At 46.0% G+C, this 26996-nt stretch overlaps 1 protein-coding gene across 2 annotated transcripts; it reads left to right on the top strand.

The window, feature by feature from the left end:
- Positions 1–63: 63 nt before the first annotated feature.
- Positions 64–22470, top strand: HAO1 (hydroxyacid oxidase 1). Of its 2 annotated transcripts, XM_064647504.1 has the most exons (9): positions 64–356; positions 2624–2866; positions 7102–7253; positions 13966–14221; positions 16638–16813; positions 18564–18655; positions 21104–21262; positions 21529–21598; positions 21957–22470. In XM_064647504.1, exons 2-9 carry the CDS (start codon positions 2730–2732, stop codon positions 22025–22027), a joined length of 1113 nt encoding a protein of 370 aa, XP_064503574.1. In that variant the 5' UTR covers positions 64–356; positions 2624–2729; the 3' UTR covers positions 22028–22470. The 2 variants fall into 2 exon arrangements, with proteins under 2 accessions (XP_064503574.1, XP_064503573.1); XM_064647503.1 differs by lacking the exon at positions 64–356 and having other exon boundaries at positions 1930–2866.
- Positions 22471–26996: the final 4526 nt, after the last annotated feature.

Raw genomic sequence — 26996 nt, 5'->3', positions numbered from 1 at the left:
ATTTGGCAATAATTTGGCAATAATTTGGCAATAATTTGGCAATAATTTGGCAATAATTTGGCAATAATTTGGCAATAATTTGGCAATAATTTGGCAATAATTTGGCAATAATTTGGCAATAATTTGGCAATAATTTGGCAATAATTTGGCATTTGGAGGCCAGCAGGATGTGGTCCAGGATAAAGGTACAGAGCTAAATGGCCCGTCCTCAGGTTGTGTCTCACAGCAGCAGAGCTGAAGGAATGGTCCATAGGGACAACTGTGCCAGAGGGAGGAGGGACTACCAGGAATCATCACTGCAAACTGCTTGGATGATGTGAACAACTGGAACCAGTACATGGATTCATTCTCTTCAGGTGAGTTCCCTGAGCTGCCTTTCCCTGGGAACAGAGCAGCTGCTGGGCTTGAGGGATTTGCCATTCCCTTTGGTTTGCTTCTTTTCCTTTACATCCATCTCCTGCTGTAAAGTGGAAGCTGGAATGGTGTCAAATGAAGCCTTGTGAGTGTTTTGTTGGTTTGCTGTTCCATCAGCTGCTTCTCCTTCTGTTTTGCGAGAACATGAAATTTTCTCCATGAAAACAGCACGTGGGATCCTACAGCCAGAATCTGATCTGGCTCTGGAAGTTATTATCCACAGTCAGACAAACCTAAACTCTGGTTCTGTAGAGGAAATATGAAGATACTCTGATGGCTGAACTAAAGGGGTAGAAAAGCATGAGTTTCTACTTTGGAATTTTGAACTGCACCTTGGAATTTTGAGCTGGACCAGTGGTAACTCCCAGCTCCTGGGGATGGGGCTGCTGAGGAGTGTGTGCCTCCTCCTGGGAGCTGATCACACTGCAGGGACTACTTGTTTTAACCCAGCATCTTCATTCCTTTCCCAGTAGGAAAACACCTAAAAAACCTCTCTGTGCTTTACTTTTACTCTGTCTTTCCTGAGAAGAAAGGAAAGCTCCGGATTTAAACACACAGGGAACAAATGGGAATTTGTGTCAGTGCCACAATAAGGAAGTGAAAAAATCACCCTTGATAAGGGCACTTTTTATGTCACTGTGTGGTTGAGGGGGCAAAACTGGCACTGAGAACCTCTTTGTAGACCTGCCCTGGGTTGGTTTCCTTGTGCACAGTTATCCAGCTCCTCCCAGGAGAACTGGCCCTCTGCCCCATGCCCCAGCCTCCTGCCATCCCAGCTGTCCTCAGACTGCCCCAAATAGACATCCAGGGGCCTGTTCCAGCCACCTGCTCACTGCCTGTGCTGAGTGGCCAAGGGACTGTCCCTGTCCCTGCAGCATCCATCAGTTTTGACTCCCATGCTGGAATTGCTGGGATAAAAAGCCCCAAATATTTCCTGCTGGTTCTTCTGATGGACTTGGAGGGGTCTAAAGAAATGTCAGTCCAGCTCTGATTGGTGTGAGAGACTGTCTGAAAACACTCCAGGAAATAGGGGTTTTCTGTCTTTATTTTGGAGAAATTCACAAGTGTTCACGGGGAATTTGGAAGCCAAAACGAGTGTTTGCTTATGTGACTTGATAAAACAGCTTTGCACAACAGCCTTGATGGCTTGAACACTGAAATATTTGAATTATATGCTGCAGTTAACTGTGCCAGTTAATCTTTGCTGCAGTTAACTGGAGTGAGAAAATCCCAGCTGGCTCGTCCTTCCCCTATGGAATATTTTATGTGTCAGTGGGAGACCATTGGCATCTCTGTGATCCTGCAGCAGGACACAGGTTCAGTCAGATGCTGATCATTTGCTCCAAGGTTAAAGGTCAGCTGATGCCTCATTAAAGCAGCTGGAGGAACCCTCATCCAGAGAGATTCATTAAAACAAGGAGCCAATTACTTGGTGGGAAGCTGTGTGTGCTGGTGAGACGTTGGCATTAAATTCCATGTTTGGGGAGACTTGAGAAACTTTTGCAACATTCCAACATTAAAAGCTTTTCAGTTCACTAAGTTGGAATACATCTGCACGTATTAAAATGTTCAGCTGTCGTGCCACTGTCTCGTGCTCCGGGATAAACACCCCCTTTTAGCACAGATGCTGCAAACTTTAAATAAATGCAAGCAGACAGGTCCCCAGCTTTGTGCTGGGAGCACAGAGCAGTGCCAAGGTTAAACCAGTCTGCATTTCAGTTCTTCCTGACACTCATCTGTGGGTAAAGGCCTCGTGCTGTATTTGTGTGGATACTGATATTAATTTGCAGCCCACAGCTGGAAAACTGAATTATGCACGCACTTGGAAGTTTCCCTTGACAAACAGCTACCATAACCCTGGTGCAAACCATGTCTGTTTGTTAAAATTTAAGTCAGGATTCGATCAAGAAATCTTTAACAAATTTAGAAATCACCTAAACCAAGGTCTTGCTTTTTGGGTGTAAACAAACTTTCAGGTTTATCTCATGGATATTTTGGATGATAAACGTGTCCGTGAGGGACCGTACACTCCTGTTATTGCAGGTTTAACTACATATTTCTGTCTTTTCTTATTCTTTTTTAATTTTTACTGTACTTTTTTCCATTCTATTCCAGGTTGGCCTTGACCACATGGAATAAAACACAGTGCTGAAGTCCAACGTGACACAAGAAGCTGGTGTATTTATTTTTCTTTTTCTTTGAAATGTAGGTAAATTGAATCCCGATGAGGTCCCATATTAATGATTTACAGACAAAACCCCAGATCTTAAAAGAGAGGGAAGTGGCAATAAACTGACCCCGTGGGATCTGCAGCCATGTCTGGAAAGCCAGTGTGCATTGGTGATTTTGAGGAGCATGCTAAAGCATTCCTCCCCAAATCCGTGTACGATTATTACCGATCCGGGGCGGATGACCAGCAAACGCTGGCAGATAATGTGGCAGCCTTTTCCAGGTAGGAGGGTGATTGAAGGCTGGGGTGGGAGGTAGGGGGTGTGAGTTCTGCTCTAGTACTGCCTGTGGTGCAATTTTAGATTTTTCCATGTGAACAAAACTGAGTTTTTCTGCGACTTCTTTTTTTTTTTAGCAAGAAGAGTCTCAAATCACTGATTTTCAGAACCATTGTCTCTCCCTTCTCACTCCTCCACCCAACACTTTCTGTCAAAAATCCATCCCTAAAATCCATTAGCACCTTTTTAGCTTTCCCTGCATTTTGGTTCTTTTTTTACCAGAAATTCTCTAGACCCTTCAGCTCCAATATTTAATCAGCCAGTGAGCTGCAGGGACAGCTGCCGATGTCCCTTGCCTTGGGGTGCCGTGCTGGTGCAGACATTTAACCCCTGCACTTGCCTTTGCTAATCTCTAAAGGCTTTGTCTTTAATCCTCCTGAGTCTAACAAACCAAACCAAGATTTTTCTGATTTATCTTCAGTCCTTCTCCTTCCCCACTCTGCTCTCCTGCTTAGAGCAGCACTTCTTGCTGCTCCAGTTGCTTTTCCATAGGCTGTGAGCAGCTCAGCTGGAAATCCCACACGAGCTGAAGGCTGTAGGAAATGCAGTGATAGTTTAGCAGGATCTCAAAGGCCAGATGGCAGCAATGGGCTCAAAACCTTCATTTTAAGGACACAGAGAGAAAAGCCTTATAATGTCAAGAGAAGAAAACTCACCTCTACTGTGACCACTTCTTCATGGCTTACTCCTGCAGAAGCCATCATCCCAGGCTGGAATTTCCCTGCTCAAACACAAGCCAAAGGATTGCCCTGAGGGGTAACTAGGAGCAGGAGGGGGGGTAGCAGTGCTCACCTGAGTTTTATTTTATCTTTCTTAATGCTTCCAGATGCTCTGATGTTACCTGCCCTTGTAAAACCAAAATGAGACATTAAGGAAAGGACACTCAAAGGAAGGACTGGGAGGCCATAAACTGTCAGAGTAGTGAACGTTTTACTTGTGACTGCAGGAGCTAATAGTGATTAAATTGGGTCTAAACCTCCCAGAGACAGGCTAACAAAGAGCTGGGTATGTCCCTTACTGTGTTGGCACTAGCAGAGCTGGATAGTGGAGGTGAGATGAGGGATCTGAAGCTGCTTCCCACTGCAGGGATTGATTCCTGTGATGAAAAAATCCTATTTTCTTACTACATGGGAAGCTGCCATTAACAGTCACGATGCCGTGTTTGCAACCCATCTCTAAAAGGTAAAAACTGCTATAAAGGCTTCATAATATTTTGATTTTAAAGTCCTGTTTGACACGAACAACGTGTCAAATCTTTCTTTTTCCCTTGGATGCTGTCAGGAGGAGCGTGGCCTACCCCTTATGGATGCAGGACAGCTGCTCCCTCTGCTCCTCACACAGCCCTGCTGTGTCTCTGAGCGTGTTTTTTCTGCCTATTCCCAAGTGCAGCTTGTAGGTCAATATAAAGTAAGATGGACTTTACGTCCCTGAGTCACAGAGATCACAAAGTAAGATGATTTTCTGAAAGATATGAGTAAGTTCAGCTTCATTTCCCAGCGATCTCCCCTGTCAGAAGCTCGACTGCAAGTTCAGCCTGATTCAAAATGTTTATTGAAGTATTTATAGATACATAGTACCACTACAGGATGGAGGAATAAATAGATTGTTATTAAGGACTAATATAATTATTATTAAGGAGTAAGCTTAGATCCCACAGTACCTCTGGAATACCACCTGGAATTTTTGGAGCAGCACAATTCATACTCGTTAGGTTATAAAATGAACGTCTTGACTTTTTGACAGCTTGGGAGCTTCAAGTACTTTGTGTAATCAGATGCCAGAGTATAAACTGTCTCCACAAGGCCAGTGTTTCAGGTGAGGTTAAAACCAGGTATGGCCACTCTCTGCCAGCTTCCAGTTCCTCTGGGACTGAGGGAAGAACGGGAACTCTTGTGTTGACATCAGTGTGGTCCTGCCAAGGCCAGATGAATATTTTTTGTTCCTGGTTCTCAAGCGAGGCATTGAGGCCAGGCAGGGTGATTTGGGATGTCAGAGCATATGTTAGTCCCTGTTGTTGACACCGGTGTGTCCAGGAACAGGCTCCTGCTAATCCGAGGAATCCCCGGCGGCCTCTGGAGGAGCTGCCTTGTTTTGTCCCGTGCAAGGAACAGCAGCTGCTGCTTCAGCAGTGACAGCATCGATGTGGGTTTTCTGCAAACCTCGTAGCAATGAAAGGCACTAAAATGGGCACATGAGGAATTGAAATATTGGTTAGAAAAGTGAGGCTGCCGTGTCTTTCACCTCTGGTTCAGAGCCCTGCGAAAAGAGCACGGATGGAAAGACACCCTGGGAGGGAAGATTGCTTTCCCTCAAGGAAAAGCAGCTCCTGGTTTGCCTGGCACAGCACCAGCCCCTGCCCCTTCTGATGGAAGTGGAGCTGTATGGGGAGATTAAGGCAGCAAATCGGGTTGGGATGGAGACTTTCTGAGCTGTGAGTCCTTTCCCAAAGAGCCCTGCAGCACAAGGGGATTATTTGGGATGAGCTCTGAAGGGAAACAGGAAGAGCTGCTTGAAAATGTGTTGCAGTTTGAAAACGTCAACGTTTTTCACAGCTGAAAGCAGTGAGAGCTTCCCTCTTACCCCTCTGCAAGACAATTTGAAATTGGAAATTTTTTTAGCTTGGAGAAAAAAGGAAAAACCCCCAAAAGATTAATCCCCCTCCTTCTCTTTAATCCTTCCCTCAAAACAGCTTCTAGCTGAAGTTGCCTAAAGCAGCAGTGCTTGCTGCCTTCCCCACTGTGGCATCTCCCACTTCCAGCTGGGAAGAAGGATGTGCTCGCTCTGTTGCTGATTGCAGCACATGAGAATGGACTTGGCTGGAAAAAGATGTGGGTGATGAGGAGATGATGAATTTAAAAGAAAAATCCAAGCTTATTACAAAATATCCAGGAAATGTTTTCGCTGAAAAACCTGGAGGAAGCAGGTGGTGTGTGGCAGCTGAATGAACATGTGTGCTGGTGGCTGGGAAGTAAATACTACTTGTGGGTTTTCCTTGCTGCTGTTAGGGGCTTGTCTAGTCAGGGTGTTGATGGAGAGGTATCGCCGCCTGGAACTGCATCATTTTCCTTGCACACACTGCTGGGAGGATTTTTGCTCCTTCTCTTCCTTTGCCCAGCTAAAAGCACACCAGTAATGTTGTGACTCAGGACTGAGCCTCACAGGTGGGCTTGGAGGTGGCAGTGGCTCGTACCAGGTAACAAGGAGAAACCAGGAGGCTGGGGAAGAGGGGATGCTCCACATCCTTTATGCTTCTGACTGTCTAAATGAGCAAGGTTATGAAAGGATTTTTGCCTTAGAGCTGAGAGGAACCCTTCAGAATGAGGATCAGGAAGAAAGGAGGAGGAAAAAAAAGTCATATTTTCTTTGTCCCACCCTCAGCCCATCCTCCCCTGAGAAATAACAAACTGATACAATGGCATGAAAACAAGTCCGAGGACACACTTGCCGTGTGTGTCTTGGCACTGAGCAGCACAGCTGACTCCCCGTGGCCACACAGCTCCTTCCAAGCATCACAACTGTCCTTCTCCTCCCTGGGGAGCGTTTCCTGGAGAGCTGGCAGGGCCCCGTGCTCCAGGACTTAGGGACGATGGGTCTCATCCTGGCTCTGTCCCAGGCTCCTCAGGGAAAAGTCTCTCGATCTTTCTACAAAATACACAAGACTCTGTCTTGTCTCTTTTTCACTGACTTGCCAGTTTAATATGCAAGCTCAAGCTCACCCCTCCTCGCTGTTGGAGGGTTACAATGGCTCTGGTTCTCTCTCCATGCTGAGAATTACAATATTTTCAGTCAGAGCAGTTAGTCAGGTTCAGCAGTACCAGAGCTTAAGCTTTTAATTCTTTTCTGTAATTGAAATCCAGTGGCCATCGGAGCCCTTTCGGAGGGAGGGAGGCCTCAGTGAGAGGCTGGTGCTTGCAGAGAGGCTTTGGCCCGTGCGAGAGGCAGCCCCTGCTATCGCACCCCCTCTCGTGGCTTCTGGTGACGGTGGCAGTGCTGTGACATCGCCTGGATGGCGGGGAAAAGTCCCGTTTCACAGGTTTAGTTTGCAGCTCTGGGTGACACAGGGGGGTCCTGCTCCAGCCCCAGCACAGCTCCCACCGTGTGACAGCAGGAAAACCTGCCCTGTAAATATCCCCAGTGCCTCAGGCCTCCTTTAACTCTCTCCCTTTGCCCCCCGTGCCAGGTGGAAGCTGTACCCGCGGGTGCTGAGGGATGTGTCGGAGATGGACGTGTCCACCTCGGTGCTGGGGCAGCGGGTGTCGGTGCCCGTGTGCGTGGCCGCCACCGCCATGCAGCGCATGGCTCACCCCGACGGGGAGACGGCCACTGCCAGAGGTGAGCGCACAGACTGCCCCCACGGGGGGGTGGGCACGGACAAAATCATCCTGGCCACGGATCCCACCTTGGTTTCTTGCTCCCGGGTGGGTTTGAGCTGCTGCTGGTTGGTTTTTGGGTTGTTTTCCGCTGTTTGCTTTGTTCGAGCGGCGCTCCCTCCCTGTGAAACAGGAGTTTGCAAGAGCGTTATGCTTGTCACGTGTAACATTGAAAACTGTATCTACCTATACATTCTATAAATATAACTATATATATATATATCATCACAGCACCAGTTTTCCTCTTAGAGAATTGCTTCTGGAAATTCAGAAGCCTTTGCTTGCCTGGGAAAAATCCTTGCTTTGAAGAGAGAGCATCCCAGGGAGATAGGGGCCCCTCTGGGCTAGAAGCTGCCCAGAGATGTTGCCAGCACAGAGACTGCACCTAAAAGGCTGTGAGAAATGGGGCATTAACCAGAACTGAGGTGGCAAACTTGTTTTCTACTCCTTTCACCCAAGCTGCAGAATGACCCGAAAACTGAGGAAGAGGTTTGGGCTGTGTATTTCAGTGCCCCAGCACTGAATGAAACAGGATACAAAACTTAAATAAGTGATATTGGAAAAAAAATAAATCCCCTGCATGGCTGAGTTATTCCTCCAACAGTGTTTCCATGCCCAATGCAGCAAGAACCAATGTGAAGGGAATCTTAAGGACCATCCTTGCAGTGGGAGCTGGTCTCAGGGTCGCAGCACAACTCCAGCAGCCATCTCTGTAAAAGCAGATTTCTCTAACTTTATACCGTGTTTGGGGCCACTCTTTTTTCCCTTCCCCAGAGATTTACTGGAAGCCAGTGTTGTTATGGCTGTGCCGGCGCTTTCCACGCGATGGAGCTCCAACACCTCGAATGGGTTTGGGAAGGGCCGGTGGGAGCCTTGGTGCTGTCCTGTCCTTTGGCAGCTCCCGGGGATTAACTCCGGGCCAGGTTATGCTGGGAGGAAACTCTGAAGCGTTAAACTGTTAAGTGCAAGCATATTAATGCGATGAGGAGGGCAAGATTTGAAACACACAAAACTGAGGATGTTTCTTAGCAAAAATTCCCACTGATTCTGCATCCTGGCCACACTTTAAGGCATAAATCCATAATGGCATGCCAAGTCAAGGGGTACAGTAAGGCTGAGTAGCAGGGCTGAGTTATGGTTGTGGTAATAACTTAATTCTGGAATTCCCTGATTTTTGTGCACTTACTTTTGTGTACTTTTCAAACTTTTAACACATGATTATTGCATTTAATGTCCTTGGGTTGTCGAGCTGGGGGAGCTCAGTGTACTGGCACTGGTTGGAATATGTGATCCAGTAAACACATCCATTGGAGCTGGGGAGTTTTTCATTGCTTTCAGAGGAGAGCAGAATTAAAATCACACCCTCTGTATTGCGTTGGTGTTTGGGGGAGAGGAAAACATGGCTTTGGTTTTGTGCTGTTAGAGGTGGGGCGGGGCATTCAGTGCCAGGCTCTTGGTTTGACCTTATAAGATGACAGGAATTAGCTCAGTAAAGTGCAACTTTGGCTTAAAGGTTCCCTTCAACATCACAACCCCTCACTTTGGGGCTTGCCAGGCTTTTGGGGGCTGCTGCTCCCCCAGGGATGCTCTCCTGCAGTGACCCAGCTGCACCTTCCCAAGACAGGGCCTTAAACACCCTTCACTGACAGTTTGCTTCGTTAGCAAAGGATCTTTTAAGGAAAAACTTCCAGTTGCAATTTTAAAAGTTGCTGGTGACAGGCCAACCAACACAATGGAAGTTATTCCAAAGGTTAACTGACCTCACTCTGAGTGGGGTCAATCATGGTCAAAACTTGCACAGCCTCAAATCCAGGTATTGGGTTTACTTATACTTCTGTTAGTTAGAACAAAAAAAAAAAAAATAATGTTACTTCTCAATTTTCTTTGACATGTCTAAATGCCAGGACTCCTTCCTTAGAGAGAAAGCTTGCTTGTCCTTGAAACAATTTCACACACCTTGGCACTTGTCCCAGTTCTTCCAGGTCTTCCTTCAAGTATATTCCCTGGCATTTTAGTTGTAGTTCATCAGTATATAGGGCAGTTTTCCAAAGAATGGATTTTCTGTTCAGTAGAAACTGAAAAATTGGGAGGAAAATTGTTTTGGATTAACATTTGAAATGTTTCATTTGATCCAAAACACAATGTTTTATTTCATTTTCCTACTGGCTGATGCTTTTAGCCATAGCTCTGTTTTGAAACAAAAGTGTTAGCTCAGGAGAAAACATTTCCATTTTGAAAAGATCAACACATGACATTTTGACTTAGGTGATTTTTTTTTTTCTCATCCTCCCCACTCCAATTTCAACCTCTTTAACTAAAAATATTTGCCAAATTGGATGAATAATCTTAGCCACCATTAAAGAGCAAAAGGTTATTCTCTAAACACTTTTCAATAGAACCCTTCTGATTCTGAGGGATTTTTCTTGCCTGTCCATCAGGGCACTCGCTGTTCCTCCATGCCAGGACATCCCTTTGCCATCCCAACGCCACGCTGGGCTTGCAAACCAACGTGCTCCCTGTGTCAACAGCACCCACCTCAAGTGCCCTGACACAAAATCTCGGGCACCATCCAGCTCCTTAGCAAGAAATGGCAATTTTTTGCAGCCTTTAATTGATTATAAACAGATTTGTAGCATTATTTTACTGACATTTCTGTTTATATTCCTGCTTGTTCCATAAAGCTCTTACTGACCTGCTACCTTCTATTCCTGTGTTTTCACCCCGAAGCAGCACTGCAAGACTTGACTTCTCCCTGACTGGCTGAAAATCAGGCTGATAACCCAATTTTCTTTTGGAAAACTGTGCATGGCAGTGGCTCAGAGTTTTTTGTTTGCCCTCTGTGACTGCCCTCAAACCTCTCTCAGAACTGCTGCTGACGCAGGAAGGGTTTCACCACCACCTGCGACGTGAGTGCACCGTTTGCTTTGCCAAATGGAGAGCAGCAATATTGACTGGAAAGCTTTTTTCCCCCCTGTTTTAGCTGAGTTCCTGGCAGCTCTGTCACTTCCACTAGACAGGGAGCAACACCTGTGTTCCTTTGGCTCTTAACAGGCTGCTGCCGTGCTTTTTGTTTGCTCCTGGAAGGTTCCTTGTGCTCACCAGTGACTGGGAAGGAGGGATTTGGTGATCTATTCCTTGTTGTGCTCAGCCACAGTGAAAACAGCAGGATTTTGTACTTACCTTTAACCTGTTATCTATGTATTGATCAAAAAACAGAGGTTAATTTTGAGGTGTGGCTGCTCCAGAGGACAATATTCCCGTGGGACAACATGGCCTGGGCTGACCTGGCCCGGGTTGACCCTGGAGACTGTCACGGCCAGGGGACTTTGTGCTGCATGTGCACACAGGCAGCCTGGCCTGACAGCCCTGCCAGATCCCTTTGGGCCACGTGTCTCCTTCCCTGGAGCCTGCAGCCTTCCCACACAGCTGAGGGAATGCGCTGGGGCAAGATGACTCGCACGGGGGATTTGGGAGGGCCGGGCGAGCAAAGGCCGGGCAGGGCATCTCAGCCAAGAGCGGTTTGTCAGGAGAGCAACGTGAAGTACTTTAAACAACTCTGTTTCTCAGGAGATGCAGCTCCAAGAACCTGGCTGCTGCTCCCGAGAAATACCACCGTGCCAAAAGGACGGCGTGTGGATCCCAAGGAATGTCCTCTGGCCCTTAACTGGGGGGCAGTGGATTCACTGGTGGATTCAGGGAAGAATGACTGCAGGGGAGCAGTGTGACTGCTGGGCTTTGGAGATGCCCCTAAAAGGGAAATGAGGGGAATTTGCCCAGCTGGAGGGGAAAAAAGCAAATTCCCATTCCCATACAAGATAACCCTGACAAAATATGCACCTTTGAACGGGGCTCCTCTCCAGTGCCTCCCCTGGAGTACGTTGCCTCTGAGTTGCCCACAGGGACAAATTCCATACCCTTCCCAAACCATGTAATGAAGTGATGTCTCACCAGATGGGGAGACTGAGGTTTCAGGATGAAAAAGGGCTAAGCAAGGTCACTGCTCTGTTCTCCACTGGAACTCCCAGGTGGGTCCTGTCCCAGGGTCAGCCTTGATTTGTTGCTGTGTAAAATACTTTGGTTGAGTTCCCCAAGGATGAGGAAAGTCCCGTTTTATCAAGGTTGGTGTTCCCTGGTGAAGAAGGTGTGTCCTTGCTCCTGGGCTCTAAGTACAAGCAGGTCACAGTGGGGCTGACAAACCTGTGCCTGCTCAAGGCAGCTGTGAGGAAAAGGCTGTGAAAATCCCTTTCTTGGGCACCCCACCACAATCTGATTGCTGGAGCACCTCTGCTCTGGAGACAGGCTGGGAGAGTTGGAGTGGTTCAATCTGGAGAAGAGAAGGCTCCAGGGAAACCTTAGAGCCCCTTCCAGTGCCTAAAGGGGCTCCAAGAGAGCTGGAGAGGGACTTGGGACAAGAGCCTGAAGGAACAGGACAAGGGGAAATGGCTTCACACTGGGGTGAGGTTTGGATCAGATATTAGGGAAAGATTCTTTGCCATTCTGTGATTCCATGAACTTCCCCAGCCCTCTGTGTGTGGCTAATTCTCTCTGGGCTGTCATGGATCCCCCCAGGAGCCTGCAGGGTGTACAGGAGTGAACGTTCGCTCTGGGCAACGCTCAGGATTAAAAGAAGACCTGAGGAAAACAGAAAAGCAAACGAAAAGCAGTCTGAAAAGGCATGAGGAAAGGCTGGTTTACAAAAGAGCTGATGTTTAAACTCTGGCAAATGTCACATATTGCAGCAAGAGCATCCTGTGGGAATATGGCTCTACCAGTACTGGTCTGTAACAACAAACAGAGGTATTTGCAGCACCCCGAAACTGAAATGGGAAATATGGTTGTTGGAGGAAATGAATTGCTTCTGTTTGCTTCAACTGCAGCTAAATGTGCGAGAAGTGGGAGTGTATTTTTAGCAAAACCTAATTTGAGGTAGAAAAAAACCAAACCCAAACCTGGCAACGCTTCAGGACTCTGTATCTCTTGGTTTTGCAAGTCTAGAAAATTGTCAAAGTAAGTTTTAAAATGATCAAGGTGAAGCACAGATCGACCAAAACTGGAACTTGGAATTTTGAAAAACTTCGAAAAATTTTGTGTGTGACCTTCGAATTGGCCTGAGCAGATCTAAAATGTGGATGTTGGGCTGGTGCTTCACCAGAGAGCTGTGAACTTTGCAGGAGAGATGAGGGGAATTTTGTGAGTGTGCTTGCATGAAAATGCCATTCCCCCATTTGGGATGGCTGAACTCTGGTTGAACCGAACTGCTTCGATCTGATCTTATACAAGAGCAAAGCATTATTTTCTCCATTGCTGCGTATGATGATGCTAAGTTGAAAGGATATGGTGAAATATCGTGTTTTAAATCTTCTCTTCACCAGAAATATTTAATTTTGGCTTTTGCAACCACTCTTGTGTCCGTAGGGCCGCGGAGGTAGGGTTGAGAAGGAGAGGAAGAATGGGAATAACGGGATACCTAAAGGCGGATTGAACCATAACATTTACATTTCTCCCTTATCTGATCTGAGGGTTTTGCAATTGCTGGGTTATCAACCTTCCTGCTCGTCCATGTGCTTGGGTTGGACAGAGCAAGAGGAATGTGGATCCCTTGTTTCTCAGCGTCGCCCAACGGACTTGATTTGGGAATTCACTTCCTATGGAATTTGTGGTGACCCCCCCCCAGCCGATTTCAACGTGACTTTGGGCATTTGGTATCCGTGGTTCTTTAGAAAGAAACCTCATTTCTTGGTACTTCACCATAAGAGGGAACTATTTTCAGGAATTTTAAGGGGAGGAACGAAACGGCTACGAAGGAGTTTTGGGTCATTGCTACCGTATTTCCAGCGAGGGAAAGCGCCCTGGGAGGGCGTGACCAATTTGTTTGAATAAGCTGTTCATAAGTTTCCACTCCAAGAGACCCGTAATCCTTATTTAATCAAATGTTGTCATAAAGACCACTTTTTAATTCCTCGATGGGCTGGAGGTGACGTCTTGAAACAGAGCTCCATTTACATTAAAAATATGCATTCTGCGGTAGAGCAAGAAAAATAAGGCTTTCTGTAATATCTTGGAGTTTCACGGTGTGTTTTCCTTTATTTTATATTAAGTGACAGATCACTCCAAAAAGAATAAGTGCTAGATTCATAAAAATATATCTGCATGAGGTCAGCTGCTGCAGCCTGGGTTGGAAATGATCCTTGGGGACGGCGATTTTTGGGAGGCAAAAAGTTGGAAGCCTCAAATGCGTTATTTTAATTATTTTTTTTTTTTTTTTTTAGATCATTCAGAACTTTGTGTGTGGATGCGTCTTTTAAATTCTTACGCCAGAATTTCTGACCAGTGACACCCAGGCATTAGGGGCTTACAAGCAGGATTCCCATTGGATAATTATCGCTATGTATTAGGCTTAGTTTGATTAGGATATGTTTGATTTCTAGTGCTGGAGCAGCGTGCGGAGAGCAGCCACCAGAATTTGTGGATAATCCCACAGAATAAGGCAGAGAGTGCTCACAGCTCATCCCTGTTAGTAACTGCTGTTAATGCAGCATTCCCTGGAATGCACTCACATTAAGGAAAGACAGTGTGTAATTACACGCACCAACATCTGCTGGCGAGCCAAGCGCTCCACAGCTCAGAGCAGCTCAGCTTTGGATAATCCCAAACACGCCTTTGTATTCCCGCAGCCTGCCGGGCCGTGGGGACGGGGATGATGCTGAGCTCCTGGGCCACCTCTTCCATCGAGGAGGTGGCTGCGGCAGCGCCGGGGGGCCTCCTGTGGCTGCAGCTGTACGTGTACAGGGACCGGGCGGTGGCGGAGTCCCTGGTGCGGCGGGCGGAGCGGGCCGGCTACAGCGGCATCTTCGTCACGGCCGACACGCCCTACCTGGGCCAGCGCCGAGCCGACGTGCGCAACAAGTTCCAGCTCCCTCCAAACCTCAGGTACACCCCCCGGGTGGGATGTGGGGTGTGGGGTGGGCAGCTTCAACTTTTCTTTTGCTCGAATACAGAAACACGTGGCTGTAAATCTCTCTGAATTCTCCGTGAGGGCAGTTTCTACTCCCCGTGATTCTCTGTCTCAGAATTTTGTGGCCTCCTGGTTGGCTTCAGCACTAATTCTAGTTCCTCCCCACTGCAGGGCCTGGGAAGCATTCAATTTTAACAGAGTTAAATGAGATTTTTAACCTTAAAATGGTGTTGTCAGGGCACTGGTTTCCCTGGCCTTTTGCAGATATAAATTGGTAGACTGTACAGAGCACCCTGATAAAGATGTGCTGAAGTGCTGGCACAGTTTTAGCAGCCACAAGTATTAACTGGAAGAGTATTTAATGGGATATCCAGGACTTGGAGATAAAAATCTTGCAGGTAGGTATTGGTAATGACTGCAGCTTGCCGTGGTGTGTGTTAAGATTATTCAGAGCATGCAAATGAACACAAAAATGGAAAGAAAACATGATTAAAGGACAGGTGAAATTACTTTGGAGCAGATGAAGTTGGATTTTTGGGTGAAAGCTACTTTTGAATATTATCAATGAAACTGAATTGCTCTTCCTATGTCTCCAAAGACTGCTGTGTTATGCAATATATGTAACGTGTACCTAGGAAGAATCACATCCCCAGGTCTCTCTCACCTTCTATTTGAAAATTATGGAAAATAGTGAGTCTGATTCTCCACCTCGCAGGTAAAAAATCCTCCAGAGCTTGGGGTGTTGGCTCTCCCCCTTACACTTGTACTTGAAGCTAAAATATGATATGATGAAGGCTGACAGAGCAACCTGAACCCTGCCTCTATCTTTGTGTTATAAAGTACAATCTTAGGAGGAAAGCAGCGGAAAGAAAAAAGCCCTGGTACATCCAAGCTGAAAATGGACCATGCTGGGATGTGGATGCCCCATATTGTGATCCTGCTGTAATCTGTGTTTGCCACAACACCATCAATACACACTGACATTTTACCTAAAAAAGAATTCAATAATTCTTTAAATAGCTTATTTTTTATGGGCAGTATAATCTTAAGGCCTGGGGTTAGAGAGTTTCTCAGTGTGAGTCCAATGACCCCAAAATACTTGAGGGAAGCGGTGGAGCGTTTCTGAAACCCTTTGACCCCACCTGACCAAACCATACCGAGGTTTGGAGTGAACTGGATGAAATCCCGTGGAATTGGAGCAATCCTTAAAGGTCCCAATTAATCTCTGCAGATTTCAGGGCGATGCTGGGCCGGGTTTCGTTGCAGGGTCGGCGGTGAAACCCTCCTAGCGCGGGGCTCTTGCTCATTTACGCGATAACTTTTTCTTGGCTTCAGGTTTTCAACAAAGTTTCAAAGCAACAACAAGGTGCCATTGTGCTCTGAAACGTATGTAAGGCAACATTCATTCAAGTGTTGATCTGCTTTTCCCAGGCCAAGAAAAACAACAGTTATTTATATAATCTTATCCCTGGTTCTGTTTTTCTCTGGGTACCCCACCCTCCACAAACCAACAGCTGAAAAGCTGGATCTTGCTGGGAGCCCGCTCCTTCCTCCTTTGCTTCTGGGCCTGAAGCTGAACAGAAAAGCCATGTGAAGTGCTGCTTGTTGCAGGCATGAAATCAGCAGTGAAACCAGCCAGTTTCCATGCAGAAAACCTCATGCACTTCCCAAAATGTGTAATATGAGTATTAAATAGCCCAGTGTGGTTTCTGAAGAACAGAGCAATCAGCCTCGTGTGGGACGTGGGTGTCCTAGAACCTGACTGATCTGGGGCTAAAAGCCCCAAATAATAGCTGATGTTTTCATATGAACTAATTTCCCCCCCCCCCCCACGTTTTACCAGGACATGAACAAAAGAGGCACAAGGTGAACTGGCTGGATGTTGGCCTTGTTGGACAGATGGAAATTCTGAATTCTTTGCAAGGCTTCAGGCAGATCCACTCAGGTGGATCCTCAGGAGTGTGTAGGTTAAGGGAATCCTCAGTGGAGCTTAACAAAACTTCCCTTCCTCCTTCTCTCCTCCCACCTACCTGATCCCCTATTCCTTTTTGTAGCTGAATTCCCTGGATTTGAAAAAGAAGCAAAACCAAACCCTATTTCTTTTGCTAGAACTAGGACTGTTGCCTTAGGCTGGAGAACCTTGCACAGAATCATCACAGAAACATAGAAAGGCTTGGGTTGGAAGGACTTTAAAGATCAAATGCTTATGTTGGTTATCAAATGCTTTGTCAGTGAAAGGCTTTGGCTCACTAAGGACTGGGATCTGACACACTGGGACTGGCTTTTTTTGCTCCTGCCCTGCAGCACAGCAAAGTTTTATCACAGGTATATTGATTTGGGGCTACAATGGACGTTTCTCAGCCTATTTTTCCATTTCTTTTGTCATTTTAGATTAAAAAACTTTCCCAGCAGCGACCTGACGTTTTCCTCAGGGAAAGACTTTGGAGAGAACAGCGGGCTGGCCGTGTACGTGGCTGAGACCATTGATCCAAGTCTCAACTGGGAGGACATCAAGTGGCTTCGGGGGCTCACCTCGCTGCCCATCGTGGTGAAAGGCATCCTCAGGGGTGTGTAGGTCAAAGGGATCCTCAGGGGTGTGTAGGTCAAAGGGATCCTCAGGGGTGTGTAGGTCAAAGGGATCCTCAGGGGTGTGTAGGTCAAAGGGATCCTCAGGGGTGTGTAGGTCAAAGGGATCCTCAGGGGTGTGTAGGTTAAGGGAATCCTCAGGGGTGTGTAGGTCAAAGGGATCCTCAGGGGTGTGTAGGTCAAAGGGATCCTCAGGGGTGTGTAGGTCAAAGGGATCCTCAGGGGTGTGTAGGTTAAGGGAATCCACAGGGGTGTGTAGGTTAAAGAATCCTCAGGGTGTGTAGGTTAAGGGGACCCTCAGGGGTGTGTAGGTCAAAGGGATCCTCAGGGGTGTGTAGGTTAAGGGAATCCTCAGGGGTGTGTAGGTCAAAGGGATCCTCAGGGGTGTGTAGGTCAAAGGGATCCTCAGGGGTGTGTAGGTCAAAGGGATCCTCAGGGGTGTGTAGGTTAAGGGAATCCTCAGGGGTGTGTAGGTCAAAGGGATCCTCAGGGGTGTGTAGGTCAAAGGGATCCTCAGGGGTGTGTAGGTCAAAGGGATCCTCAGGGATGTGTAGGTTAACGGAATCCTCAGGGATGTGTAGGTTAAAGGGATCCTCAGAGATGTGTAGGTTAAGGGAATCTCAGGGATGTGTAGGTTAAGGGAATCCACAGGGGTGTGTAGGTTAAAGAATCCTCAGGGTGTGTAGGTTAAGGGGACCCTCAGGGGTGTGTAGGTCAAAGGGACCCTCAGGGGTGTGTAGGTTAAGGGAATCCACAGGGGTGTGTAGGTTAAGGGAATCTCAGGGGTGAGTAGGTTAAAGGGACCCTCAGGGGTGTGTAGGTTAAGGGAATCCTCAGGGTGTGTAGGTTAAAGAATCCTCAGGGTGTGTAGGTTAAGGGAATCTCAGGGGTGTGTAGGTTAAGGGAATCCTTAGGGGTGTGTAGGTTAAGGGAATCTCAGAGGTGTGTAGGTTAAGGGAATCCTCAGGGATGTGTAGGTTAAAGAATCCTCAGGGGTGTGTAGGTTAAAGGGATCCTCAGGGGTGTGTAGGTTAAGGGAATCCTCAGGGGTGTGTAGGTTAAGGGAATCCACAGGGGTGTGTAGGTTAAGGGAATCTCAGGGGTGTGTAGGTTAAGGGAATCCTCAGAGGTGTGTAGCTCTGCTGCTTCCAATGGGGAGGTGAGGGAAAAGCTTTCTCTTCCTCTACACCATTAAGAAGCCAGTAATGAAGACACTTGTGGAAGCAGCTGATTAAACTTATATCATATCTGAAATCAGATGCAGCCAGGAAGATTGAATTTGCTCTGTTTAATTGTGTCTGCAAACCCTGACCTGAGTTGATACAACTTGAGGGGAAGCTGGATTTTCATTCAGTCCAAGGAGCACTGAGCACAGTGTAGTGGTTTCATTAAGTCTGGATTATTACTGTAATCGTGCCAAAAATTTTGGCTTGGATGAAATCATTCAGCAAAATAACTTCTTAGTGATGAGTTCTAGAACACAGTAGAGAAAATAAAGACTAGCAACCCAAGTGGCTGCTGATCCAAAGGGATTAAATGTTCTCTAAGCTTTCAAACTACTTTCTGGTCTTATTGCTTAAAAATGAAACTTTTTTCTGTGCTGAGGTGAGGCTTTGGAAAGCTGAAGCCCCAAGGTGGCTTTGCATTAGCTGGCAAGAATTTTTTTAGGGATCCCAAAATTCCTCTCATCATGGAAGAACATAACTAGTTTGGATTTATTTTTTTTCCCAGCTGATGATGCTAAAGAAGCTCTAAAGATCGGGGTAAATGGTATCCTGGTGTCAAATCACGGAGCACGACAGCTCGATGGGGTCCCTGCAACTGTAAGTACTGGGGCCAATATGCATCAATTAGTCCCTAATTTTCCCTGCCTTTGGCTTGTTTGCTTTCTCTGGAGGCTGGAGGGAAAACCTGGAATATGTGTTATCTGCCTTAACCCGTGAGGGACCTCTCTCCACCTCTCTGGGTGTGAGTTAGACACAGCCTCCCCTTGCTCAGATCAAATTGGAAAACCCTTAAGACATTTTTTCCAGTCCCTTCTTTCATGTCTCCTTTCCCATTCTTGTTTTGAAAAACTCCTGCTGCCATTTGCAGCACACTGAAGGTTGTATTGGAGTTGTTTTTCCCCTTTTAATATTCTTTAGAGGCTTCTGAAAAATTACAGTTATGGAACAGCTAAAGGCAGAATGAAACTCTCTCTTTTTCTCCTTTCAAATATTTTCACCTTTGGAAAAGGGACAGAGTGGTTAAATTACAGTTTTTTCCTTTTTCCTTTTCCTTGTCGTGCTACCCCGGGCCTTTTCCAAAGGTGAAAGGGATTTGAGAATTTCTTGGTCGGCAAAAAAGAAAGAAGGAAAGGCAAATGAAAAAGTATGTGTTCAGGCTGAAAGAAAAACCCCAAAATTCCAGTCATCACTCATCCTGCTTCATTTGGTGTGGGAAAGCTGCACAAATAAAAAGAGAATGAAAGGGAGGAGAATCAAAGCCCAGTTGTGCCTCTTTCAGTATTTCCAATGTGTTCCTGATGAAAAACCTCCTGTTTTCCATGAGGATTCCCTGAAGGGAGAGGGGAACAGGTCATCTTGTCACCTTCTGAGAATGCAGTCCCAGTTCCACTGAGAGGACTTGAAAATCTCAGGCAAGCCTGTGTGTGAGGGAATCCAGCAGGAACAATGTCTGAGGATGTTAAAAAGATCATTTGGAGAGATGAGAAAGCTCCAGAAATACGAATTAGTTTTTTGACAGCTGCAGTAAAACAGAGATTTCCACATTCTGGGTTATTCCTTTGCAACACCAGAGCACAGAGGAGAACTACTAAAGCTGGATTTATGGTCTAAAGGAGTGCCCTGCACAATGCAGTTTTTATCATACAAATATCTGTATCAGATCATGCTAAATGTTGGATTTAGAAACATAATAATTTGCTTGAATGTCACGGCTTTTCAGATGGTGAGCTCAACCCAAGCTGGTCAATATTTCTGGTGTCTAGTTACCCATTGAGGAAATCTCTGTTTTAATGATGGTTTGCATCATGCTTTACTTATTAGAGCACTTTAAAGTTTGGTACAGTTTGTCAGGATGTAGAAAGTGGTCTCTGTATATGGAAAGAGATCCAAAATATGTCTGGCAAGAGAGCAAAACCAAAGGGAGGGGGAAAATCACAGCAAGTGCCAAACTTCAAGAAAATTTTAATCCAAATCTAAAAACAAACTGCACTTTCAAGTTGGTTTTTTTCCCCTCCCCGTCTTCCAGTCATTTTTATCCATTAAAAGGAAATGAATTACATCCGTATTTGAAAGGCCTGGATTTGTGAGTCTTTTGTCTTCCTACCACACACCGTTTCCAGCCCCCTTAATACTTGGTTTCTGGGGTTGTGTCTTTCCTGATTTTCATGAATAGGAACTATTTAGGTGGCCTTATAGGAGCAGTTGCCCTCTAATTAATACTCCAGGCTTGAATTCAGGAGGCTCATCCCTTCACTGGGACCTCCTGCATGGCAAGAGGAATAAATTCCTCAATTAATTGTCACTTGGGAAGAGTAAAAATACTTTTCCCTTTTCCCTGTATCACTGGTGGAGGGGATAAGTAGAGTTTGGTGAAAGCAACATCCCACCTTGCTCAGAACTTAGGGGAAAACTAATTGTTTCTTCCATGAAGTTTTTCTCTGCAGTTATTCCTGTGATAAGATGCATTTTGCAAAGGAGGAATACATTAATTAAGATTTTCAGCCAGCTCCAAGTTCCTCCAGGCACACCTTTCTCTTACTCCTTGTCCATAGGTCCAGAGCTTGCCTCGGGGATCCTGGTGCTAGCTGGGCCCTCAGGATAAATGAATAATGAATTTAAACAGGAAAGCAAAGATGATTATTTAAAAAGTGGCACTGATTCAGTTTCATCCCTGAACTAGTGAAGACTGGAATTTTGGGAGGAAATCCCATGGAAAGACCTCCTCTCTGCTGGCTGTTTCTTGCATTCTGCACAAGAATCAGATACCAGCTTGTGTCACATCCACGTCATGGGCTCAGATGGATGTTTTGTGTGACCCTGCTGATTGTCTTTATGGGACACTCCAAATAAATGTGACCTTTGTCTATCCCTGCTAACCTGCTAAGGCACAAATATAAATACAAAGCCCTGTTTTTTGGGTATAGTTGTGCATGCAGTTGCTCACTGAGCTGCTGTATAGCCTGGATCCTGCGTGTAAGAACTCACCCCAAACATCAGCAGGGTTGCAGAAGCAGCTGAGCTGTGCTTGTGGTGTCACTCTTGCAGATTGATGTGCTGCCTGAGATCGTCGAGGCCGTGCAGGGGAAGGTGGAGGTGTTCCTGGACGGCGGGGTGAGGAAAGGCACCGATGTCCTCAAGGCTCTCGCTCTTGGTGCCAGAGCTGTGTTCATTGGAAGACCTCTGCTCTGGGGGCTGGCTTATCAAGTAAGTTAGAGAAAGCTGAAATGCGTGTTTTTAGACACCTAAAGTCACTGTTTAGGCTTTTGTTGTGCACGTAGCCAAGTCTGTGTGCAACAGGAGTGTGTGTGATGGTGTCTCAGTGGGCCTGGGTGCATCCAGATCATCTGTTAAAATTTGCTATGACAAGAACTCAGGATTTACATTGGGGCATCAACCTTTTTTTGGCACGTGTGTATATGTATATCTATACCTACACACATAATAGCTCACGTTGTCTCCTCATCTCCCAGGGTGAAGAAGGAGCAAAAGAAGTTCTCCAGATGCTGAAGGAGGAGTTTCGCCTGGCAATGGCACTGACAGGTGAGGCAGCAATATTTCCTCTCCGTGACCACATTTCCCCACAGCTTTCCTTTGCCCTGGGCAAGATGCTATAGCAACTTCCAGGAGGGGAATGTTTGCAATATAAACAGGTTAGTCTGTGGAGAAATGGGGAGAGGACTTGTTATCCCTGCCTTAATAAAAGGGGAACTGGGTAGATTACGTAAAAACAATAAATTTATTTTTTCTCACAAGGAGAGCAATAAATCCATAGAGAAGTAATGGCAAATCCTTGGTCACTAAGGGGTGGATTTTTTTCTCACAGAAGGTAAATTTTTATGAGACAGAGAAAGAAAAGGCTTAGAGAGGAGTTTCAACTGACACGTAACTTCTCCTCCAGGATGCCGGAGAGTAGAAGAAATCAGCAGGACACTGGTCCGAAGACATCAAGTGTTGTCTTCCAAGATTTAGGTCTGAAGACTTTGCCTCGTGTGTTGCCCATTTTGCTTCCAGACAAAACCCAACTGTGTTTGCTCTGTGGGCCTCCTCCTGCAATCCTGACTGAGAAGGCACAGCCTGTAGGACATCACTTCCTGAAGAAAATACTCAAAGCAAATTTTACAGGTGTTTCCAAACGTTTTAGGCTCTTAAGGAAAGCTGCTGTACTGGGAGGTGTGATTAGAGATGGGTCTTGGTACAAGACCGGCACAAGGAACTTCAAGGGGTTTTGCAACCAATGCTGATATTAATTTCTGTGCCTGGGAGTAACTCAGCTGTTAAAATGAAACTGTAAACAGGAATGTTTTGACAGCAAACAGAAATGCTGAAATTTAAAATGCAAAAGATACTTCTTGCTCACTGTTTAGAGAAACTAGACTGGAGATTGCAGAGATTAAATCTTGCTTTCTTATGAACAGAGTGTCATTTGCCTGGTGACTGTGCTAGGACTTTGTAAGCAGCTGGGCTTGTAGCACGTCGGCTGTAGGAGCTCAGAGGATTCTTAGTTGTAAAGAACCAAAGAACAAAGCAAAACAGGGGAAATTCTGCTGTTTAAGTGGTACAAGCCCCTTTGCAATCAGGCAGCTGTTCTGTATGTGCATTGGACATAGGTCAGATCCTTGGATGATGCAAATCCTCGTAGCCCAAACCGTGCCGGCTGCACCCAGCTGGAGCTCAGAGTCACATTTCTCACCTGGATTCATTTGCTGACACTGGCAAGGGAAGGCTGATGCTGCCTGGGAGAGTTTGCAGGATTTGCAGCCACGTGCAAAAGAGCAACTTGAATAATTGAGGCATTAACCCATGGCTTGGGAAGGTCCCTGTGGCTCTACTCAGTGTCCACGAACACCCCTCAGACAGATAAATCTTGGTCTTATTCACTCTGCATATGAGGAGGATGCAGAGATACCCAGGACCTGCACCTCTGTTCCCTGAACAATCCAAATACCCTCTGCAGTCAGGAGAAATTTGGCAATTCTAAAAAGCCAAGTAGGTAAGACTCCATTATTCTCACCTTGGTTAAAACTAAGGCTGGCTCTTCACCTGTCTCACTTGTGGTGCAGGTGTTAAAGTGTTACTGGGGGCAGGGAGAGGCCACTGCACAAAGGTTTTGAATATCTTGTTGTGGAAATTAAATGTTCATTTTTAAGGGAGATTAAAAAGAGAGAAAAAAGCCTTAATTTCGTGGTTTCACTGATGTCAGAGGCTCCACCATTTGTTCCCCATCAGCCCCAGAAGGACTCGAGCGTTCTGACTCTCCTGTTTGAAATATCCCTCACTGAGCTTTGGAGGCAGCTCTGTAAGAAAATGATGGAATATTCTAATGTGAACTAAAGCTGGGGCTGGAACTCAAAATGGGGAGAAAACCCAAAAGGCCACATGCTTGCCCTGCAGTTGTAAAAATCTGTGCTCTTATTTACTCCAGAACGGGGGGTGTTGTGTGAGGGTTGCGTAGCAACAAAATAAAGTTTATCTGTGCAAGGAAATATGAATGTTTCTCCAAGCCCAGAGAAGCATAATTTCTGCTGTTTACTGCACTTATCATTTCTGTTGCAATGTGGACTGTGTCAGATGTCAATTACAGACTAACTTGGGAGAGACTGTTTATTTGAGGTAATATAAATGTTACTTAAAAGATAGGGGCATAATATCTTATGTTTACATGGTTAAGATCTATTTCTAAAGTTTAGAAGATGCAGTTTCCTGTCTTTGCCCCAACCAGATTCAAGGAAAGTGCTGAAACTCTGTGGTTCAGTGGAAGTTCTGATGGTGAGGAAACTGGGTTTGTCACTTGTGTGTAATTAACTATTTCTAGTTCCTCTGGGAGAGTGGATTTACGTTGTTTTTTCCTGCTTGTTATCTGAGAATTGTCTGACTGCCTTCCAGTTCAACCCTAGTAAGACTAGACATGCATTAAACCCCAAAATTAGAGCCAAATACCGAAAGGCTGTGAGACAGTGTTAACAGAAATGAAATTATTTTGCCTGGTCGAATTCTTTTTTAAAAATATTCCACAGGGAAGAGAATTTCTCTTGATTTTGGGACAACCAAACACAACTGCTTGTGGAAATTATTAAAAAAAGAAAAGATAGGAATTCTGTTTGGTTTTGGATTAGAGAGGAGAAAGGCTGAGTGCCCCTGACCATTTTAAAAGCTAAATATTGTGCAGGCTAAGAAAAAATTTACCTCGCAGTTGCTTCACGTGGTGAAGCTGAGAAAAAACCAGAGCACACAGAGCAGGTGGTGATGGATCTTCCTACAGTTATATAACAAGAAAATAACAGATATGTCAAGAAGAAAATTATTTGCCTTTAAGTATCAAGTGAACCCGTTTTGGAAGCATCCCCACAAAGTTGTCTCCTTGGCCCCAGTGAGCCCACAGAGCTTGGCATTCTCCACAGGATGTGGAGAAACCACTCAGGAGATCTGGAGAGGCTTCAGCCCTGGTTTGGGGGCTCAACAGCTGGACTCAAGGCACCCTTTTTTTAACGAGAAGTTCTAAAGGAATCAGCCTGTTTCAAAGTGCCAAGGTCAGTGAAAGAGCCCGTGATGTTGTCTGGACATCTGGTAGGTCACACCAAGGCTGGACATGCAGGGAGCAGGGGCCTCCTCAGAAAAACTAATGAACTTCTCCAAAGCACCTTGAGCTGCAACACATGGGTGGTTTGTGCCCAGAGAGCAGGTTTGGCTGCGAGGGGAATGCATTTGCCATGAGATGCTGTTTCCTTGAGCAGAGGAGAGCACAAAGGTGGCTGAGCAGAAGATGGCAGAAGTCAGTGAGGGCTGTGAGAACGTTGACCTCTCAGATAGAAAGCTTCAGGACAGATTTTACCCTCTCACTTGCCTGTTAGCCCTTTGAAGCAGAGACCTGCTGCTTTTTGAATGCTTGGAGCCTGCACACAGGGTGGAGAATCCAGTAAGTAAATAATAGGAGTCATAATTCAGTGCAGTGGAGCTGAAGAGCTGTGAAAGACATGATCTGTTTTCTTGTGACCTCCACCTCTCGCTGTGACTCTGGGCCACGTTATTGTGTTTTATTTTTACCGGTGGCCAAGTCAAACAAACAGCTCTGGAACTGGTAAGAGCTCCACCTCCACCCCCAATTTTTCAGGTTAAGCATGAAACTTGTCTGTCTTCCTGGGAATTTCTGAAGATAAATAAACAGACACTTAGAGTAACTGGCTTTGATAAATGGGCAGTGTAGGTCGGGGCCTGTTGGATATGCAGGAGACTCAAAGATGAAGCAGAGCTGGGGAAGTAGGCAGGAATGGCTCTGCTTTTCTTGGCTTCTCAAATGGTTTTCAGGCTGAAATCAAATACTTGAGAGCACGAGGAAAGCTGGCTTCTGAAGTCATGATTTTGCACTGAACCTCACTGTAAGGATATCTCTTATAAAGCTACTTTTGATGTGGAAATTTGGCTCCAAACCACACTGAAGACCATTATAAATAACCACTTCATCACAGGACACACAGAAGTTGGCTTCCTTGAACGCTCCTAGAAAGCAAGCCTAACCTTATTGAGCCATAACCTCAGCTCGTGTAAATCAGAGAAGCTCCATTGACTTCATTAGTTTGTGCTGATTTACACCAGCTGTGGCTGTGGCCCACAATACAGCAAGATACGTCAGCTTTTAAACTCTGTCACTGGGTGTTGAACAAAACTGTTTTTAAAACAAGACTGGCAAGCCCAGATTGAGACCCTAATGAGAGGCAGCGCTGTAATTGTTTCATGATGCCCTATATGCTCCATTTTGTTTTCATTTTTGCCTTGCTTCTGTTTTTCTTATCTCCTGCCAAACAGAGGGAGAGTACCACATATGTTACACTCATAACAAAGATGTTTTGCTGCTTTGAGAACATGTCCTCCAGATGCAAAATGCCTTTTGTGTTGGAGTTCAGCTTCCTCCTTTGCATAGGTAGGTTGTGCCAACATAAGAACGCCCCAGAGGGGCCAGCCCTGTGTTATTCCAGGGCCTGGAGCTCTGGAAGGGGCACCCACAGGCTGTCCCAGCTGAACTTGGAAGATATGATTCCTCCTTAGGGATTTACAGCTCCTAAGTCATCGTTTCAGATGGGCAGGATGAACCGTGTCTCAGGAATGCCCTGAGAACATCAGTCCCTCTCCTGTGTCCCAGTCCTGCAGGGAGCTCAGGTCATTAACCCCACCCCAATCAGCTGCACTGGAGGCACCTTCCTGCTGTGGAAGGCTGGGAGATGCACACAGCTGGTTTATTCAGCCAAGGGGGAGATGCTCCTATGACCAGCCTGGCAGTGATTAATGTTGTTGTTTTATGACAGCAGCAGCTGTAAGTGCCAGCCAAGGTCAAGGCAGCCCTGTGCTCTGCAGAGATGGTTTTCTGCAGGCAGCAGCCTCTGCTCAACAGTCAGAAGGGTCAATTGACAGGCACAGGAAGAGAAAGTCTCTCTAAAGTGGGGGTAGAAACAAACTGAGTCCCTCAGCTAAGTCCCTTAACTTTCCCTTTCACTACCTGAATTTGCTGTTCTCCATAAGGGAGGTAACTCTGGGGTGCACAACACGTATCACAAATACTCAATAACCATGGGGAAGGTCCACAGGTGAACCACAGGGCAGAGGCAGAGCTGGGCCACAGCAGAGCCTTTAACCTGGGCATTTTAACTTGCAGAAGGTGAAGCTCCTTGTACAAGTGAGATTATACCTTATGCTCTGCCACTTTGCCAAGCAAAACCTGGTCGTGGTGGTTTTCCAGTATGGGAATGGAAGACCCCTTATTTCTTGCTGGTTTTCTAAAATCCAGTAGCATAACATGATTTTAGTTCTCTTCCCTCCCAAGTCCCTTTAGTAGTATACTAACCCCTTTAATTCTCTATACTGTGTTTAATCAGGTTTTCCTGTCAGGAGGACTGAAAGTAGTGGATTTAAAACATTGTTTTCATTGAAAGGGTTCCTGCAGACCAAG

Source organism: Pseudopipra pipra, chromosome 3 (genome assembly GCF_036250125.1).
Source record: "Pseudopipra pipra isolate bDixPip1 chromosome 3, bDixPip1.hap1, whole genome shotgun sequence".
Taxonomy (NCBI): Eukaryota; Metazoa; Chordata; class Aves; order Passeriformes; family Pipridae; genus Pseudopipra; species Pseudopipra pipra.
Note: the sequence above shows the minus strand (reverse complement) of the source record. Positions and strands in the feature narration are given on the sequence as shown.